Consider the following 20,938-nt stretch of genomic DNA (forward strand, 5'->3'; position numbering starts at 1 on the left):
AGAAAATGTGGCACATATACACCATGGAATACTATGCAGCCATAAAAAAGGATGAGTTTGCGTCCTTTGTAGGGACATGGATGCAGCTGGAAACCATCATTCTTAGCAAACTATCACAAGAAGAGAAAACCAAACACCGCATGTTCTCACTCATAGGTGGGAACTGAACAATGAGATCACTTGGACTCGGGAAGGGGAACATCACACACTGGGGCCTATCATGGGGAGGGGGGAGGGGGGAGGGATTGCACTGGGGAGTTATACATGATATAAATGATGAATTGATGGGTGCTGACAAGTTGATGGGGGCAGCACACCAACATGGCACAAATATACATATGTAACAAACCTGCACGTTATGCACATGTACCCTAGAACTTAAAGTATAATAAAAAAAAAAAAAGAAAAGAAATTAGGCCAACAAATAACCCTACAATGGCCTCTAAGTGTTCAAGTAAAAGGAAGAGTCGCATGTCTCTTACTTTAAATCAAAAGCTAGAAATAATTAAGCTTATTGAAAAGACATGTTGAAAGCCGAGAAAGGCTGAAAGGTGGCCCTCTTGGGCCAGTTAGCCAAGTTGTGAATGCAAAGGAAGAGTTCTTGAAGGAAATTAAAAGTGTGACTCCAGTGAACACAAAAATGATAAGGAAGCAAAACAACTTTTTGCTGATATGGAGAAAATTTGAGTGATTAAACCAGCCACAACATTCCCTTAAGCCAAAGTGTAATCCTGAGCAAGGTCCTAACTCTCTTCAATTCCATGAAAGCTGAGAGAGGTGAGGAAGCTGCAGAAGAAAAGTTTGAAGACACCAAAGGCTGGTTTGTGAGGGTTAAGGAAAGAAGCCATCTTCCTAACATAAAAGTACAAGGTGAAACAGCAATTGCTGATATAGAAGCGGCAGCAAGTTATCCAGAAGATCTGGTTAAGATCATAATGAAGGTGGCTACAATAAACAGCAGATTGTCAATGTAAACAAAATAGCCTTCTCGTGGAAGAAGATGCCATTTCATTTAGGACTTTCATAGCTAGAGAGGAGAAGTCAATGCCTGGCTTCAAAGATTCAAAAGACAGACTGACTCATTTTATTAGAGGGGAATGCAGCTGGTGACTTTAAGTTGAAGTCAAGGCTCATTTGCCATTTTGAAAATCCCTGGGTTCTTAAGAATTATGCTAGATCTACTCTGCCTGTGCTCTATCAATGAAACGACAAAGCTGGCATGAGGCACATATGTTTACAGCATGGCTTACTGAATATTTTAAGCTCACCATGGAGACCTACTGCTCAGAAGAAAAGATTCCTTAGAAAATATTAGTGCTCACTGACAATGCACCTGTCATCCAAGAGCTCTGATGGAGGTGTACAAGATTAATACTGTTTTCATGCCTACTAACACAACATCCATTCTGTATATCATGAGTCATGGAATAATTTTGACTTTCAAGTCTTATTTTTTAAGAAATACATTTTGTAAGGCTATAGCTACCACAGATGGTGATTTCTCTGAGGATCTGGGCAAAGTACGTTGAAAATTTTTGGAAAAGGATTTACCATTCTAGATGCTATTAATAACATTCATAATTCATAGGAGGAGGGCAAAATGTCAACATTAACCAGAGTTTGGAGGAGGCTGATTTCAACTCTCATGGATGACTTTGAGGGATTCAATACTTCGGTGGAGAAAGCCACTTCACATGTGGTGGAAATAGCAAGAAAACTAGAATTAGAAGTGGACCCTGAAGATGTGACTGAATTGCTGCAATCTCACAATCAAGTTTGACATAATGAGGAGCTGCTTTCTTAGGGATAAGCAAAGAAAGTGGCTTCTTGAGGTGGAATCTACTCCTGGTGAAGATGCTATGAACATTGTGGAAATGACAAAAGATATCAAATATTACATAAACTTTGTTGATAAAACAGCAGCAGCAGGAATGGATAACATGGACTTTAATTTTAAATAAAGTTCTACTGAATGTAAAATGCTACCAAACAGCATCACATGCTACAGAGAAACCTTTTGTGAGAGGAGAGTCCACTGATGCAACAGACTTCATTGTTGTCTTATATTAAGAAACTGCCACCACATCTCAGCCTTCAGTAACCACCACACCGGTCAGCAACCATCAACATCAAGGCGAGACCCTCCACCAGCAAAAAGATTGTGAACTGCTGAAGGCTCAGATGATCATTAGCATTTTTAACAATATTTTCTAATTAAGGTGTGTACATATTTTTTTGAGATATAATGCCATTAGATTCTTAACACACTATAGTGTAAACATAACTTTTGTATGCACTGAGAAAACAAAAATGTCATATAACACTTTTATAACTCCTATATCCAAGCTTTAGAGAGAGATGGTGCTACTTTCCTGCCAGCAAGATAATCAAGAATGAGTTGTTTAGTAGACAGTAATAATGCAGAGCTCTAGGTTGAGAATGATCAAGTCGACAATAGATTTTTGAAAGTAAGAGGGAGGTAGCTCAGGAAAAGGGAGTCTAATGAATTGCTGATAAAGATAATTAAGAGGGAGGAAGAGTTATAGCCCAAAACTTAGGGAACGTCTACATTTTGAGACAAAGAAGAAAAGGAGGAAGTAATAAAAGAGGCAGAGAATAAATGATGAGGACAGCAAAGTAATAGAAGTCAAAAAGATTTCTGGAAAATGTTAAACATAGTTACATGCACCCCAATTTTTATTCTCAGGTATACGCTCAAGAGAAATGGAAACATTATGTTCATATAAAATGTTATTCATGAATTTTCACAGCAGCCTTATTAATAATAGCCAAAAATGTTAAAAAAAAAAAAAAATCCATCAACTGACGACTAAACAAAATGTTGTAGACCCATACAATAGGATTTGGCAATAAAAAGAAATGAAGGGCTGATACATGCTACAGCATGTTGAATCTTGAAAACATTATGCTTAAGTGAAAGAAGCCAGTCACAAAGACCACATATTATATGATTTCTTTTATATGAACTGTCCAGAACAGGAAAATCCATACAGACAGAAAATACATTCATGTTTGCCAGAAGTTTGGGTGGTGAGTGAAGACAGTAATGGAAGTGATTGCTAATGGGTATGGGCTTCTTTTTGGGATGAAGTTATAAAACTAGATGGTGGTGATAGTTGTACAGCTCTGACTATACTAGAAAACACTGACTTGTACACTTTAAAAGGGTAAATTTTATGTTATGTAAATTATATCTCAACGAAGCTATTGTTTTTTAAAATGCAGTATGTCCAAATGTATGCCAAATACTATTTTGCCCACATGACAATAGTTTGCTGTTTCACTACTATTCACCATTGTTCAGAAAACTCTAGTTGATGCAACTTGACAAAAAGGGAAGATACAAATATTGAAATGACATTATTTACATATGATGATTATCTACCTAGAAAACCTAAGCAAGTCAAATGAAGAAATATCGGAACTAACAAGATTCCAATTAGCTGGGTAGTTTCAAGACACACAAACAAAAACTGATGCTTCTACCATATGCTATCAAACCAATAACACAGGAGTTGGGGAGTGGAGAGAATGAGGAGATGCTGGTGAAAGGGTATGTACTTGTAGTTATACATTAATAAATTACAGAGATCTTATGTATAGTATGATGAAATTAAAATGTAATAAAAACAAAACAATAGAATCATGGATAAAAATCTATTCACAATGTTATACACACACACACACACACACACACACACACACACACACACATATATATATATATAAACAACCCATGAATAAAAATAAAACATGCAGAACAGGGATGAAAGTGGAAATTTTACAGAATTTCACTCTATATACTATAGACTTTTACAAGTACAGTCATCCTGTATCCTTGGGTGACTGGTTCCAGGACCACTGCAGACACCAAAATCTGTGGATGCTCAAGTACTTTATATTAAATGGAGTACCATTTGCATAGAACCTACACACACCCTGCCATATACTTTAAATCACCTATAGGTTACTTATAATACCTAATACAATGTAAATGCTATGTTAATAATTGTTATACTATATTTTCAAATCTATATTATTTTTATTGTTGTATTTTTTTTTTAAATACTTTCAATCCACAGTTGAATCTGTGGGCACGTGCAGAGGGTCAACTGTATTTATCAAATGGCTTTAAAGTTCATTTGCAAAAAAAAAGAAATACTATGAAAAATGCGATTTTAAAAAATTAAAGCAAGGCATATTATAAGCCACAGAAATTGAGAGTTGCATTGTGGTAGGCTACATAGACCAATGAAATGAGAACATAAAGTACATATAGGGATTTTAGGTTTTTTTATAAATGCTAATTTATTAAATGGTAACATAGCTCAATGTATAGAGGAAAACAATTAATATGGGATAATAATACAAAAAGTTAAGCATTAGAGAAAGAAATTACATTTGATATGCCAAAAGTTGGGGAAGGGATCCCAGACTGAGTAAAGATTATCATCCTAAAAGATATGCAACCAGAGCTACTTCCTATGGATAAGTGGTTGAGTATATAACTTGCATGCCCACATACAGTAACCTTGAAAGCAACATTTCTCTTCACTTCATAATATGTCTTATATCCAAAGAAAAAGAATGTCATGGGTTTTGGCCTTTCAATTCTATGAAATATCTAGAATCCTAAAGCTTCTGGAGCAAATCAATTTATTTGCTTAAAAGACTACAGTGAACTGTACTCTCTTTAAAATTTGTCTCATCCTGTTATCTAGCAATATTAGACATCTGTATTTTTAAAGTCTAATATTCATCTCATTTTATCCTTCCCCTTGACGTCAAGACAGGAACAGAGGAAAATAAGTAAAATTCTCCCATGTTGTTTTTTTTAGCCAACAACTCCAAATTAGAATTTTTTCACTATAATGTTTATTAAAATGTAGTTTTAGCAGTCTTGATGCAAATCTATTGTAATCTCGACCCTCTAAGTAATAATTACATTTTTGAACAAGAAGCTGAGAAATATGTTGAACCGAAAAAAATTTTCTGTATCCTCACTGTAATGGAGGTAGACTGAAGGTTACCCAACTAGTATAAACTTTTCAAAATTCATAGATGATGAACCTAAAAAGGGTGACTTTTACTTTATGTAAATATATCTCTAAATAAATAAAATATTTTTTATTTCTCTGAGAATGTTAAACTTTTTCTTCTGTCTTCATCATCTCTATTTCCTCCAAGTAGTTTTTCTTCTTCCCTAGTGTATTTTGGCATCTGTTTTTAATATTAATAGTATAAGTTTTCATTACATGTTAGGTGACCTTTGACTGTCCACCAGGGGCAGGATGCTAAAACAATGACATTAAGTGCTTTGCCCAGTGGTAAGGCTTATCAACTATGGCTTTACTTTGGGTGCTCTGGCCATTTCTTTGTGGTACCTCTAATCTCAAGTTTCTTCAATGTTGTCTCTTGTATTGGCAGAGTCCTCTTATCTGCATAGATTTATTCCTCTCTAAGATCTCTACAACTGCATGTAAATATTTCCTCAACTCCCCTTTACTTCAGTAGCATCCCCACTCTCATTTGTAAGCTGTGTCCTCCTTTGTAGAATCCTTCTGTTTAACCCTCTCCAGAGAACAAATCCCCAGTCTTCTGCAAAGGTAGTGAAAAGACAGTTCCTCAACTGTTGTGGAAGGGGATGTTAATTGTTGTTGTTGCTTTATTGAGGTGAAATTCTTGTAACATATAATTAACTATTTTAAAGTACAGAAATCAGTGGTACTTAGGATACTTGCAATATTGTGCCTCACCACCTCTATCAAGTTCCAAAACACTTTCACTATGCCAAAAGAAAACCCTGTACCCATTAAGCAGTCACTCTCCATTCCTGTCTCTCCCCAGTCCCTGACAACCTCCAGTCAGTTTTCAATCTCTACAGATTTGTCTATTCTGCACATTTCATATAACCATACAATATGTGGTCTTTTGGGATTGGCTTCTTTTACTTATGTTGGCATGACATTTTTGAGGTTCACACGGTGTTGTAGCATGTACCAGTACTTCATTCTTTTTATGGCTGAATGATATTCTATTGTATGGCTGTACCACATTTTGTTTATTCTTTCATCATGTGAGTTGTTTCCAACTTTTAGCTATTGTAAATAATGCTGCTATAAGCACTTGCATACAAGTATTTTGGCTGAATACCTGTTTTCAATTTTTCTGGGGACATGTGTAGGAGTGAAATTGCTGGGCCTATGTTTAATTTGGTCTCGTTGCTTTTTAAACAGACTTTCAACCAATACTTTCATTTTCAACCCAGCCTCAACCCTCTCAGCATACTTCCAAAGTATTTGGCATCATTTCCTGAACCTATAGGGGTTGTGTGATCCATCCTAGGTTAGTTCCGTATTTTCTACAATGCTGGCTCAGAATTCAACATTCTCAAGTTGACTAAGTGACTTATTGCTCATCTATCCACTTTAAGCTTCAAATCTTGTTGTTGTTGCTATTTGTTCTCCCATTCCTTTTATCTTAGTAGGTTTTATCTTAGTAGGTTTTATCTTAGTAGGTTTATGCTTTCATTCTATTATGTCATTTTAATCAATTTCAGAAGGAGAGAAGGAATGAAACATACACTCAATCTTCCACTTTAAATCCATAATAAACAGTTTAATATTATCCATCTACTATATCCATCCAATTTAAAGGCCATGTACAATGCATCATGGGGAATATAAGCATATATATAGAAGACAACTTCTGTTTTCAGGAAGCTGATAAACTGGTCAAGAGATGTAGTAATGAGGGTCATTTTCTTACACATGCTTAACACACATATGAATGCTGAAGTTCTGTTATATTCTTATACAGTAAACATTTAGAGGACTTAAAGGTAAAATCCACACCTGTAGGTAGCTTAGATCTCACATAAAGTAAAAAGTCACCTCTGGCATCAATCACCAGTAAAAAGAAAGACTCTCAATAAGAAATAGGAATTGAAAAGAAAGTGGACTCTAGAAAACCAAGAGTAGAGACTCCAACCTTTTTGACTATTTGACTCCAGGACCAGACTCAAAAGTGTCTAGGTATATATTAAACATGGTCATTGCCACATAGAAGTGAGCTAAGACACAGAAGGAAGACACAGATACTTAAACTGAATCACACACTGAAGACACAGCAGACTTTGAAATTACAGTAATTAGAACCATATAATGATTTTCCATTTTATTATCCTCTATTTTCATAGAATCTTGTTGGAATGTTGTAATTCTGTTTCACCTATAATACTGTGACAATTATTTACACACATGGGCCAGTGGTTAAGAAGAAACAGCAGTCTCTTCAGCAGTGGGAGGCCTGAGGGATTGTTATCTCTCAGAAAATATGGTCTAAATATTTTTTCCAACACACTATTGGGAGATACCTTCTCAGTGCCAACTTGAGAAATTCTGGATTTTATTTTGTTATAAATGAAAGTGCCATTTTATCATAGAAATTAGGTACACAAATACTATGTGCACATTTACTGGTTAAGTGGCCTCTTTAAGCCTTAGTTTCCTGTTTTAAAAGTGGGGATAATAATAAATATCTCACAGGGCAATAGAGAGGATAAAATAATCTTGGTAACATACCACAATGTTTCACATATACTAATTGCTTAAAAAATTACTATTAGCAGATCCCAGTATGACTACTTTTCTATTCCTTCTGCCATTATTATTAAAAGGCAACCACAAAAAGAGTACATGGTGAGGAGATAGAAATCACGCTGAGCTGCTGTGCTAAGCAGCAGCTTCCCAGGAGAAGCAAGATTTTTAGCTGGGATTTAAGAAGATGATCATTTTAGAGAGGGAATTATGTCATGAAACAACTGACGGGAAACTACAAGTTCTTTTGGATGTAAGAACAATTTTAGATTTAGATTAATGTAAAAATTTCATATATATCTCTCCAGGTATAAATTTCAAGAACAGCCAATGAAATCTGACGATAATATTTAAGGAAAAAATTAAATAACAGGTCCATTACTAACCAAGTGGTCTAAATATTCACCTATTATACAGAAAAATGCACTGACCTGATCTAACATATTGCTTATGATACCAACTGCTTTCATGAAATGCATCAAAGTATCTTAATTTCTTCACACACAAGATTTTGACTATTCCACATTACAGAAATCAAAGCAATCAAATACAACTAAAATCAAAGCAGGCTGTTTTAAGTAAAACATGATCAAATGACAACTCTATTAGCAAGAAGAGAGACTAGTCATTTGACAAATATTTGGCACTAAACTGAAAGTCTGTGTACATTCATAAATTTGTATTACAAATATTTTGTTACTATATTACTTTTTGCCAACAAAAAGCTTTAATAATATTTTGTAACAATAATAAAAGATCTTATTGAGACAGTCTCACTCTGTCGCCCAGGCTGGAGTGCAGTGGCATGATCTCGACTCACTGCAACCTCTGCCTCCTGGGTTCAAGCAATTCCCTGCCTCAGCCTCCTGAGTAGCTTGGATTACAGGCACCTGCCACCATGCCCCACTAATTCTTGTATTTTTAGTAGAGACGGAGTTTCACCATCTTGGCCAGGCTAGTCTTGAACTCCTGACCTCGTGATTCACTCGCCTCAGCCTCCCAAAGTGCTGGGATTACAGGCTTCAGCCACCGCACCCAGTCTATTATTTTTATTACTGAACTCTCTGGCATATAATGTTGCTAAAGACTTTGTGGGTTAACTTTCCACTACAGAATAGTAGTGTTCTTTAAAATAGTACAATATTCTTCCTCTTCTTTTCCATAATCACTTTCTTTCTAATATGCCAATTCTTATGCATGTAGTGTAACTTTAAATTTTCTTTGATATTTAGAATATTTAGCATGCCACACATGCTGTCCAAAATATCAAAATCACATGTTTTTGTGATGGTTCATAGTTTCTTACCTGCACTTCTCAAATTAGGGTCCAGTCCTGGCATCTCTTTGTTAGCTTCAGGGCTGACACTGTAGATTGATGCTCCTGCTTCACTGACGATACTGAGAAGACAGAAAAAGGGGAATATCATTTTCCAAACTTCCTGCCTGGTCAAAGAAAATAAAGGAATGAAACCAGGAATTACAAGAAAAAAAAAAACAAACAGGGCAAAGTGTTCTCTTCATATCTCAATGATACTGACAGCATCTAATATTTCATTAATATAAAATGATGACGCAGTGTTTGTTTTTTTCACATATGAAATACACAGACTTAAATCCATAATGAATTCAATCAGTTGCTTTCTCTGTCACTGGTAACAATAGATGGTTTACAGATTAATACAATGAATACCTGGTAACAATAGATGGTTTACGGATTAATACAATGAATACTCTCCCATGATGCCAACTTCAAAATTTTCAGAATGCACTTAGCCTCTCCTGTGTTTATAATCCATATTGACTGACATTTATGATTCTTATCTGGATTAATCATTCTAAGGCATCTTGGAGAGCATATGGACATATGTGTGCATATGTACACATGCAGACATACAAAAAACCACCATCATAAGCACTGTTATTGTTATTACCTGGTTATAATTTACAACCACAATATGGAAAAAAAGGGGGGATCAGACAGGATGTCATCCGACTTTTCAGGAGGGTCTGAAAATCATCATCCTTTCAGTGAACTTAAAGCCTTCCACTCAAGCAGGTGTTAACTCATTTCATCATTTATTTAATCAAATAGTCACACAAATCATTCTCTTTCATTCTTGTCCTTTCTTCTTTGGCTACAAATACCATACAAACTGCAATGAGAATACTGTCTTACAGCTGACATTTGTATGGGGATTGCCATTTGTACAGCTTATCAGAAATTTTACATTAGAGTTCTCCTTTACGGTATGACATGCAAAGAAACATCATCTACTCTAAGTACACACAATACATGTGGCTCTATACCACGTGACCATGTAGGTGTCAATATTCAAAACCAGAAACATGTTAGGACTCACTTTTTAATCCACTCTTAGCAACCTCTCTTTCTCTGCTCCTCAGTATTTACTTCAATTGTATGAGGAAAATTTAATGGATGACATTTAACATACTGCCCCACTGTAACAACTGAATATTGAGAAGTATAATGTGGAAAAGTTAGTTTGCTATCCCCATCTTTGGAGAATTCTTGAATAAATTTTTATGACAAATGTAAGCCACCATAACTTGGAAAGATTATTCTGGGGAATGTGAGGACTTCTCTTTCTGCAACCAAGATCTACTATCTTAAATTTAAATAGAAAAAAATAAACACTACAACTGAAAAGCAAGCTGCTCATCCTGTTTTTCATCATCACCATCATCGTGATACAATAAGAGCTAACTGAGTGCATGTTATACACAAAGCAAAAAAACACTTTACAGACATTATCTCATTTAACAGAGTAGGTTCCATTTTGGGGATAAGTAATAAGCCCAAGATCATATAGCTGGAAAGGAACTGAGTTAGATTTGGACCCTAACCTGCTTGATTTCCAAGTCTGAGCCTTAACTAGCACAACCAGGTAACCCTTAAATAGTTTCTCAAACTCTCAATAAAATGAGAATTCACACTTTTGTGCCAAACAACAAATGCAACATATTTTCTAAGGAAGAGCTATTTTCCTAAACAAAAGATCCAGAATAACTCATATCTCTCTTCTTTTATCTTTATCTTTGATCAAAAGGTAAAGTGGATTGTTTACTTATCTAAAGCAGAACTTAAGGAGATATAGGAGTCAAATATGTTCCATAACTTCAGAGACCAGCTTTAAAATTAAAAGGTAATATTGCTTTTTCTCCAAAATAAGATTTAGATTATGCTTATCTTCTAATAATATAATGATCAAGGAGAAAATGTAATGTTAAATAAAGCTTGTGGTGAAGAAAATGTAGTGTGACATAATAATGTGATGTTAAAACTAACTTAAGAAGTGATTTTTTCAGTTCCATTATAGTGGCATTTCCTAACCAGGGGCCCTTGGACTACTGGGCAGGGAGAGGCAGGATTAATCAGAACTGTACGTAAAATGTTTGTGTTTATATACATTTCTCCCCTAGGAATACAAACTCTAGCATTCATTGACTACTTAAAAGAAATTCATGACCCCCCAAAAGGTTAAGAAACGCTGCTTAACCCAGGATAAGAATATTTAGCAACCAGCCATGGAAAATTCAGTTTTAAATACAAATCAACATTCAATCTAAGAAAGTCTTTTCTAAAAAGACAGAGTATCCATAAAAGTACAGGCTAGACCTATTATTAAGAGAAAAGAATATTTTTTCAAATATCACCACAGATTTATTTTCTATCATTTCCAGAAGCCTCCAAAGTTACAACAATTTAAATAAAAGGAACTTAAATGGTAAATAAAAATTCCAATTAACTGTGGTTTTTAGCAACCGGGTACCTGAGAATTTGCTGGGCTCTTGGAGGTTATAATTTTCAATAGACTGAGGGAAACTATTGCAAAGGAAAACACTCAGATAATAAATATTCCTCCAAATACCATACTGCCATTTCTTTTAAACAGAGGAATACAAAACAGATGTGACACATTGCACCCAAAGATTTTGGATTAACATTAATATTAAATCAGTACAAAATGTAGTAAATTTCATATGCTTTAGCTACTGAATAGTAAGTGTCTGTAAATAGTTCAGTGCTCAGCATAGATCAGAAATCTTAAAAACCTAAATGAACAGAAAAACCTCAACATTGAGTACTTCAATATAAAATCTATAAGGACCAAAGAAGTATATGTGACAAGAATTCATGAAACAAATCAAACTGGGAGAGGTGGTGATTTTTTTCCAGACGTTGTTAAGAACAAAAGCTATAATACCCTCCCTTTTTCATTCCTATTTAAGAGTTCAAGAACAGACACTTGCCAAAAGTATACTAGATTTACAAAAACACTTTCTGTTTGATGGGAAATTTTCCAACAAAGTATTGGGAAATTATTCCAATTATCTCTAATATATTTTGAAGAAAGCAAAAAATAACTTTATATAAAATTCATATATCTAATGATTTAATATTACATTTCACGAAACAAAGTTCTCACCAGTACAAACAAATTAGGCTCAAAATTCTAGCAATTTGATTATTTTATGTATTTTGCCATGAAGCAGATAAGACTGAGCAGAATTTATTATTCGGGGGGATTTTAACTGCCACAGTTGTAATTCAACTCATTATTTACAGATTATTACAGTACTCAGAAGGTCCTTCAAATTGCTATAGTTGAGACCCTCACCTAAACCAATACATTAGCATTTCAAGTTTTAGATATAAGAAAGTACACTTCAGAAGCTACCATTGAATTTACATTTTACCAGATCTATAATATGACAATTCTCTATAATTGATAATTAAAAGAGATTTTATTTAATTAAGCACTATTTTAGGATTTTATTTTAAGGAAACAAACCACACACTTATAAACTAAAAGCAAATAAAGTACTCACAATATCAATGCATTCACTTTCATATTTTTTGACAAAAACCTTATGAGTTAAAAATGCCAAGTTTTATTTAATTAATTTATTTTTTTGAGACAAAGTCTCGCTCTGTTGCCCAGACTGGAGTGCAATGGCGCGATCTCGGTTCACTACGACCTCCACCTTCCAGGTTCAAGGGATTCTCCTGCCTCAACCTTCCAAGTAGCTGGGATTATAGGCGCCCACCACCATGCCCGGCTAATTTTTGTATTTTTGGTAGAGACGGGATTTCGCCATGTTGGTCAGGCTGATCAGAATCCCTGACCTCAGGTGATCTACCCGCCTCAGCCTCCCAAAGTGCTGGGATCACAGGCATGAGTCACCATGCCTGGCACAAAAATGCTAAGTTTTATCTTAGGTAAAATTCAATGGTGTTACTTACAAAAGCGAATCATTAATCAATATAATTTGTTTTCTTTACAAAAGATATATGTTTAAATAATAGAATTGATATCGCTACAGTTTACAAGTCTTTTCTACCATGACAGATTGCATATTGATGGACCTTTTAAAACTAGGTTTCCTAAAACATTTCTTACAGTGACTATTCATTCTGACAGTAAGGAATGTTATTATCATTATTATAGTTTGCCAAATTGAGACGGGAAGGTGAGATTATTTTCATGAGAAAGAAAAACTAGTTTTTTTTTTTTTAAGTTATTGGGCTAACAGTTTTCACATTCATTTACAAGATTTCATGAAGACTCTGCATGAATTTCTTTTCTTCCCATTTCTCAAGTATGTAAATAACTTGATTTTCTGATTTTAAAAAAATTACATGCTTTCTTATGTTAACAGAAGAATTTAATTTAAAGGTAATTTGCTTAAATAAAATGCAGTTATTTAGTAAGATACCAAAATCAACTGGGATATAATTTCTCAATATTGACTGATATGTTTTTAATTCTTTGCAAAAGTATATTAGAATTCTTCAAGCTCTACAAATATCTAGCATCTTCCTCTTTTCCTTCCTTCTGCCTATCAAAACAAATGTATTAAAAAGCTACTATGCCAAATGCCTAGCTCATCTCAAAGTTTTAAAAATAATTTATCTAAAAAACATTCTTCCAACTTGTCAGACTGAGAAACGTATCATGAGAGGTTAAATGACTTGCACTAGGTTTCTCAACAAGTAATAGAAAGCACTAAAAACATGAACCAACATAAATCTTAATTATTTGCATATGAGATAACCTGTTCTGAAGTATCAAAAGAATAGCTGTTTGTATTTTAGGGATAGGAGACAAGGCCAAAAACTAAACTACCACAAATAATAAGGGCTCTAAGATTTAATGCTTAAAGGGTACAGCTTACTTCTAAGAAAGTATCAAAGCAATTTTAAATTCTTTTATTTAATGATGAATTATCATTTCAGGGATTCTCAAATGAGCAATATCTAGTCACCTTAAAAACTTAGGTAGGGCCGGCACGGTGGCGCACGCCTGTCATCTCAGCACTTTGGGAGGCCCAGGTGGGTGGATCACCTGAGGTCAGGAGTTCAAGACCAGCCTGACTAACATGGTGAATCTCGGTCTCTACTAAATACAAAAAAAAATAAAAATAAAAAAAAATAAGCTGAGCGTGGTGGTGCATGCCTGTATTCCGAGCTACTCAGGAGGCTGAGGAAGGAGAATTGTTTGAATCTGGGAGGTGAAGGTTGCAGTGAGCCAAGATTGTGCCATTGCAATCCATCCTGGGCAACAAGAATGAAACTCCATCTCAAAAAAAAAAAAAGAAAAAACTTAGGTAATCTAGTGAAGAGGACATAGGGAAACAAGCAGAATCATGCCCTGTCAAAGACTTTCAAACTGTAGAACTCTTGGATGGTAAATTGAAAATCAGATCAAAAATCACAAAAATGTACATCCTCTCTGAACAAGCTATCATATTTTTAACAATGTATGTGAATGAAATGTAAAAATTCAAAAAAATTAAACCGCACTATTTATGATAGCACAACTGTCACTGAAACAAAGTGAAAAAATGCTTATCATTAAAGGGTTCATTTAATTATACTGTCATTAGAAATTATTATTAAACATTTTTATCTTATGTAAAATATTTATGATAAATTATTAAGTTAAAACTGGGTAAAAGAAAAAAACAGAAGGCTTATGTAATATGTTAATCGTATTTAAACATGTATTATTACTTTAATTGTATTCTTGTTTCTTTTTTTCTGCAATAACCATGTAATACTCACATGTAATCAGAAAAGGTTTAAAATGTAAGAACAATTATTAATTGGACAGGGAATCATATCAGATAATGGTCAACTTTTTTTTTAATCCACCAAACTTTCTTTTAAAGTTATTAAAGTTATTGTGAACTTAAATCTGGGTAAACATTATCATTTGTTTGTAGAAGATCTCAAGCAATGACATTTTATGATATCATTATGATAATACAAAAGAAAGATAGCTAAGCAGAAAAGTTCTGCAAGAACACGTTCTCAACTTTTACACACAGGCCATATAAGAAGCAAATGAATGATAAAAAAAAAATCTTATAAGAAAATACATATTATACATCCTAAAATTTCACTTGGTCCTTGCCCTCTTGAATTTTACTTGGCCTCTCAAGTTATCCTTCATGATCACTAAGGCATAATCAGCTCACTATCTACGATATAAAAGATGTGAGGTGACACAGCAGTATGCCAGGAAAGTAGTATGTATGAAAAAATACTAAGGGCAAAATATGGTGAGGCAGAAAAAGAGAAAGAAAACACACAACCTCCTTATTTCAATACCAAAGGAGTTTACCTTTGGATATGTAACACTAGCACCATCTGGTGGAGGACAAGCTAGAAGCAATTCTTCAATTACCAGTGTTTTGTTTTGTTTTCTAAGTTGGTTATGTTTCAAAAAAGATGATCATTTTCCACAGAGAACAACTCTAGCAGTGGTACAGTTATCACACAAAGGATCCATACCAAGCCTGGGAGAATACAAAAAGTCTAACAACCAGAGGATCTAAGCATACTCCCAGATGGACATCCTATCATATCTTAGCTACAGAGCAATCTTTCAAAAGAACAGAATTCTCTTGGCTACTTCTCTTTTGGTGCCCCATACCACAGTGATGAAAAAAACACTTTACAACCACAAAAGAAACCTAAAATGGACAGATCCGAATTACCAACTAAAAAGCAGAGCTTTAATTTGGACTTTGGGGTTCCAAACTTCACAGAGATGACAAACTCAATGGTACCTTCAAATGTCATCATGGGGAAAAGCAAATCAACAAACTGAAGGAAAAAGAAGATGGAAAGTTTGTCTCCTATTTGTAGATTAAGACCCTCTACTAAGGCAGAAGAAATTTCGACAAAGAATGGCATAAGCAGAAATTGTCGTTTCCCATTACCTTCCACAGTAAGCATCTCTCTCTCTCTCTCTTCCCTCCCTCCCCGCATTCTGCTTTTCTTTTTCAAAATCCCTCTTTTATCTTTTTTCTCCACCTGTATCTGATACCAACATAAAGCTGTTATAAGTACTGCATGGCACCACTAAGGGAACTGAAGAAAAAAACTGCCACACGACCAACTACAAGACCTGCTGCATAAGTGGCATTAGACTAGGCAAGAGGCAAGGGCCTGGTTGACTCTGGGACAGGAAAAGCAGGCTCACAGAGAGGAAGGAACAATAATTGTGGAAGAAACCGTTATTTGCAACAGTACTATAAACATTCCAGGTTCACCGCTAACAAGATACAAAACCTAAGGGGGCAGGGAATAAATACTGTTCTAATTTTATAATTAAAATGTTCTTTGGTCAACATTTTGAAATGTATTGGCTTAAAAAACATAGTACGTCAACCCACCTGCCATCTCCCCAAAACACCGAAAAGTTGCTTCTACTGATTCTTGCAGTTAATTCCAAAATTATCAATTTCTTATGTACTCAAATTTGCATTTACTCATATAATACCAGATTATTTGCATTTGTTTATACTTTTTAAGTGCAACTTCATTCAGATACAAGTTGCACAGAGAATTCTGAAGTTTTCTTAATGAGAAGTTTGCTTTATTTACTCTTCTACTGCTCCTATGTCTTGTTTTTTTATTTTTAGCTTAAATGCATCTGTGGGAGTTTGTCCAGTAATAAATATGAGAAGTTCAGATTGCTATGGAATAGATTTTTTAGAATAAAATATATTGCAAATTATTCTACTCCATCATTATCTAATAACATGAGAGAATTAGCCAACTTTGAGAATATTCTAGTATTTTGCTATATTTTCCCAGTAATACTATTAAAAGCATTAAGAAAGAATGATAACAGAAAAGAAAATCCCAAATAAACAAACAGAAAAAAAAGCAAAAGGAAAGAACAGTAAGAAGTAAATAATAATTAAAAAGAGAAAGACAGAAGCAGAGATATACAGAATAATACAGATATACAGATATACAGAATATACAGATAGACAGAAGCAGCCCAGTTCTTCTCTACCTATAGTTGAATATAGTTTTGGAAATAACAATGGTTTCTGCTATATTCACTAATGTTTCTATACTTTACTGTTAACATCTCAGTGAACTCCGCTAACAAATGACATACATTCATGACGCCATTCCTCACTCCTCCCTTTCTCCCTTCTCTTACATTTGTTTATCCCCCTCCCCATGAACTCTACTTCCCTCTGTACTTATACCTCAGCAGGAGTCACCACTATCCAGTCAAAGGAGACCCTATCTACAAACTTCATCTAACATACTCACCACCCAGTCACCTCCAGTTTGGATCTTGAAGCTCTATTCTGGAGCAGCCTCAACTTTTAAAATTTCTGTTGGCCACTCAGCTAATGCTGAAAAAAAAAAAAATCCTGAAAACACATGCTATGTACAGATCAGCCTCTTTCCTAATCATGGTTTTTAAAGTACACTGAACAGATGGAGGGAAAGAATGAGTTGCTCAGTTCAGCCAGCTGCTCCATTTACTTCTTTATCTATAGTCAGATCTTTACTTTTTTGGGATCACTGCACATTTCTGACTCTGCTATATTACACTGTGTAAATATTTAGGAGACATAATTCCTTTCAGGGATCTAAACTTCTACTGTCGTTATGGCAAATGAACCTGTTTATGCTACGTTCATTAACTAACAGCAAGCCTAAAAGAACACAGGGATTTACCAACATATGGTACACAAACATCACAATCATAAAGCTTCTCACAGGGACATATCAAGAACATGAAAGGCCAGTTTATTTTTACTCTCATTGCCCTATAATTTCCTTTAACTCTACTAGAACAGTCCTTAATTCAAACCTTTCTTGCAGTTACAGGAACAGGGTAGACTGAATGTACATAAATGCTACCAAAAACAACCCATACTTCCATTTAACTTTCCTTGAATCTAGAGCAGTAATTCTCAAACTGGAGCCTACATCAGAATTAGCTGGAGGGTTTGATACAGACTGCTGGGCCGCACCCCCCCAGTTTCTACTTCACTGTGGCTAAGAATTTGCATTTCTAAGAAGTTCACTGGTGAATTAGATACTTCTGGTCCTGGGACTACTCTTTTTAAGGTTTGCTGAGGTATAATTTACATTGCATAAAATTCACCCATGTTAAGTGTATATAATTCAATGACTTTTAATAAATGTTGTACAACCATCACCAAAATTCAATTTCATATTAAATTTTTTTAAGAAACTGCCAGCCGGGAGTGGTAGCTCACGCCTGTAATCCCAGCACCTTGGGAGGCTGAGGCTGAGGTGGGCAGATCATGAGGTCAGGAGTTCAAGACCAGCCTGACCAACATGGTGAAACCCCATCTCCACTAAAAATACAAAAATCAGCCGGGCATGGTGACACGCACCTGTAATCCCGGCTACTTAGGAGGCTGAGGTGGGAGAATCGCTTGAGATCGCACCATTGCACTCCAGCCTGGGTGACAGAGTGAGATTCTGTCTCAAAAAAGAAAACTGCCTAGGTGCAATGAATGAAGGCTCCAGTTTGTTCATATCCTTGACAATACTTGTTATTTGTCTGCCTTTTTAGTATAGCTATTTTAGTGGTTATGAAGTGGTATCTACTTATAATTTTAGTTATATTTCTTTAATCATTAATGATGCAAATCATTTACTCAATGTGCTTATTGGCCTTTTCTAATCTTATTTAGTGAAATATCTATTCTGCCCATTTTTAATCGGTTTGTCTCCTTACTAGTGAGTCATAAGTGTTCTTTTTGTATTCTAACTACAAGTCTTATCAGATACAATATTTGCAATTATTTTCTCCCAATTTTGGTTTATCTTGTCATTCTCTTAATGGTTTTCTGAAACACGAAGTTGTGTGTGCTCATTTTGATTTTTGAAAATTACTTGATACATAACTGTTCACATCCTTGGGGTATTTTTGGGGTACATGTGGTAATTAGATACCTGTATATAATGTGTAATGATCAAATCAGGGTATAAGTGGGATATCTGTCACATCAAACATCTATTTTTCTTCGTGTTGAGAACATTACAATTCTCTTCTATTTAAAAATATATAATAAATTACTGTTAATTATAATTTCCCCACTGTACTACTGAATACTAGAACTGATTCCTTCTATATAACTTCTTCATGCCCCCAACTCTAGTGACTACCATTCTAATCTCTATCTCCATGAGGTCAACTTTTTTGTCTCCCACATATGAGCGAGAACATGCAATACCTGTCTTTCCGTGTCTGGCTTATTTCAGTTAGCATAATGGCCTCCAGTTCCATCCATGTTGCTGCAAATGACAGGGTTTCATTCTTTTTTATGGTTGAATAATATCCCATTGTGTATACATAACACATTTTCTTTATCCATTCATCAGTTGACAGATACTTAGATTGATTCCATATCTTGGCTAATGTGAATAGTGTTGCAATAAACATGGGAGTACGATATCTCTTCAATATACTGAATTCCTTTCTTTTGGATATATACTCAGCAGTGGGATTGCTGACTTATATGGCAGTTCTATTTTTAGTTTTTTTTTTTTAGAGAACCTGCATAGAGTTTTCCACAATGGCTATACTACTTTACCTTCCCACCAACAGTGTATGAGTGTTCCCATTTCTCCACATCCTCTCCAGCATTTATTTTTTACCTTTTTGATAACAGTTATTCTAACTGTGGTGAAATGACAGCTCATTGTGGTTTTGATTTTCATTTCCTTGATGATTAGTGATGCTTAGCATTTCTTTAATATATCTAGTGGTTATTTGTATGTCTTCCTTTGAGAAATGTTTGTACAGGTCTTTTAACTATTTCTTAATCACAGTATTTGTGGGTTTTCTTTTGCTATTAAGTTGTTTCACTTCCATATATGTTCTAGTTATTAATCCCTTTGTGATAGTTTGCAAATAATTTCTCCCATTCAGTAGGCTGTTTCTTCACTTTCTTGATTGTTTCCTTTGTTGTGCAGAAGCTCTTGATGTAATCCCATTTGTCTATTTTTGCTTTGTCTGTGCTTTTGAGGTCTTACCCCAAAAATCTTTGCCCAGACCAGTGTTCTGCAGCATTTCCCCCCATTGTTTTCTTTTAGCAGTTTTATAGTTTCAGGTCTTACATTTAAGTCTTTAATCCATTTTTAGTTAATTTTTATATATGGTAAAAAATTGGAATCTAGTTCCATTCTTCTGAACATGGATATCCAGTTTTCCCAGCATCATTTATTAAAGAGGCTGTTCTTTCCCCAATGTGTGTTCTTGGCACCACTGTCAAAATGAGTTGGCTCCACGTGTACAGATCTATTTCTAGGTTCTCTCTTCTGTTCCATTGGTCTATGTGTCTGTTTTTATGCTAGTATCATGCTGTTTTGGTTATAATAGCTTTGTAGTATACTTTGAAATCAGGTAGTGTGATGCCTCCAGCTTTGTTTCGCTCAGGGTTGCATTAGCTATTTGCGGTCTTTTGTTGTTTCATTTGAATTTTTAGAATTTTTTTTCTACTTCTATGAAGAAGGTCACTGGTATTTTGATAGCTATTGCATTGAATCTGTAGATCACCTTGGGTAGTAAAGATATTTTAACAATATTAATCCTCCCAACCTATGAGCATGGAATATTATTCCAACTTTCTGTCCTCTTTAATTTCTTTCACCAGTATTTTATACTTTTCCTTGGAGAAATCTTTCACTTCTTTGGTTAATTTTATTCTATGTGTGTCTCTCTGTGTGTGTGTGTGTTTGGTTATTCTGTGTGTGGTGTGGTGTGTGTGTGTGTGTAGCTATTATAAATGAGACTGCTTTCTTGATTTATTTTCCAGATTGCTGCTAGTATATATAAACAATATTGATTTATTTTTATTTTTATTTTTTTTTAAAGACAAGGTCTGGCTCTGTCGCCCAGGCTGGAGTGCAGTGGCACAACCACGGCTCACTACAACTTCCACCTCCCACACTCAAGCCATCCTGCCACCTCGGCCTCCCAAGTAGCTGGGACTATAAG

The 20,938-nt window shown here is 34.9% G+C and overlaps 1 protein-coding gene across 2 annotated transcripts in view; it reads right to left on the reverse strand.

Moving 5' to 3' along the window:
• The window catches only part of SRBD1 (S1 RNA binding domain 1), a 230,276-nt gene that overhangs the window by 93,677 nt on the left and 115,661 nt on the right, over nt 1-20,938 (reverse strand). For both annotated transcript variants that reach the window (XM_017862740.1, XM_017862741.1), the window contains exon 15: nt 8,926-9,017. In XM_017862740.1, the coding sequence (XP_017718229.1) occupies nt 8,926-9,017 (92 nt within the window). The remainder of the gene's footprint in view (nt 1-8,925; nt 9,018-20,938) is intronic.

Source organism: Rhinopithecus bieti, unplaced genomic scaffold (assembly GCF_001698545.2).
Source record: "Rhinopithecus bieti isolate Rb0 unplaced genomic scaffold, ASM169854v2 scaffold_61117, whole genome shotgun sequence".
Taxonomy (NCBI): domain Eukaryota; kingdom Metazoa; phylum Chordata; class Mammalia; order Primates; family Cercopithecidae; genus Rhinopithecus; species Rhinopithecus bieti.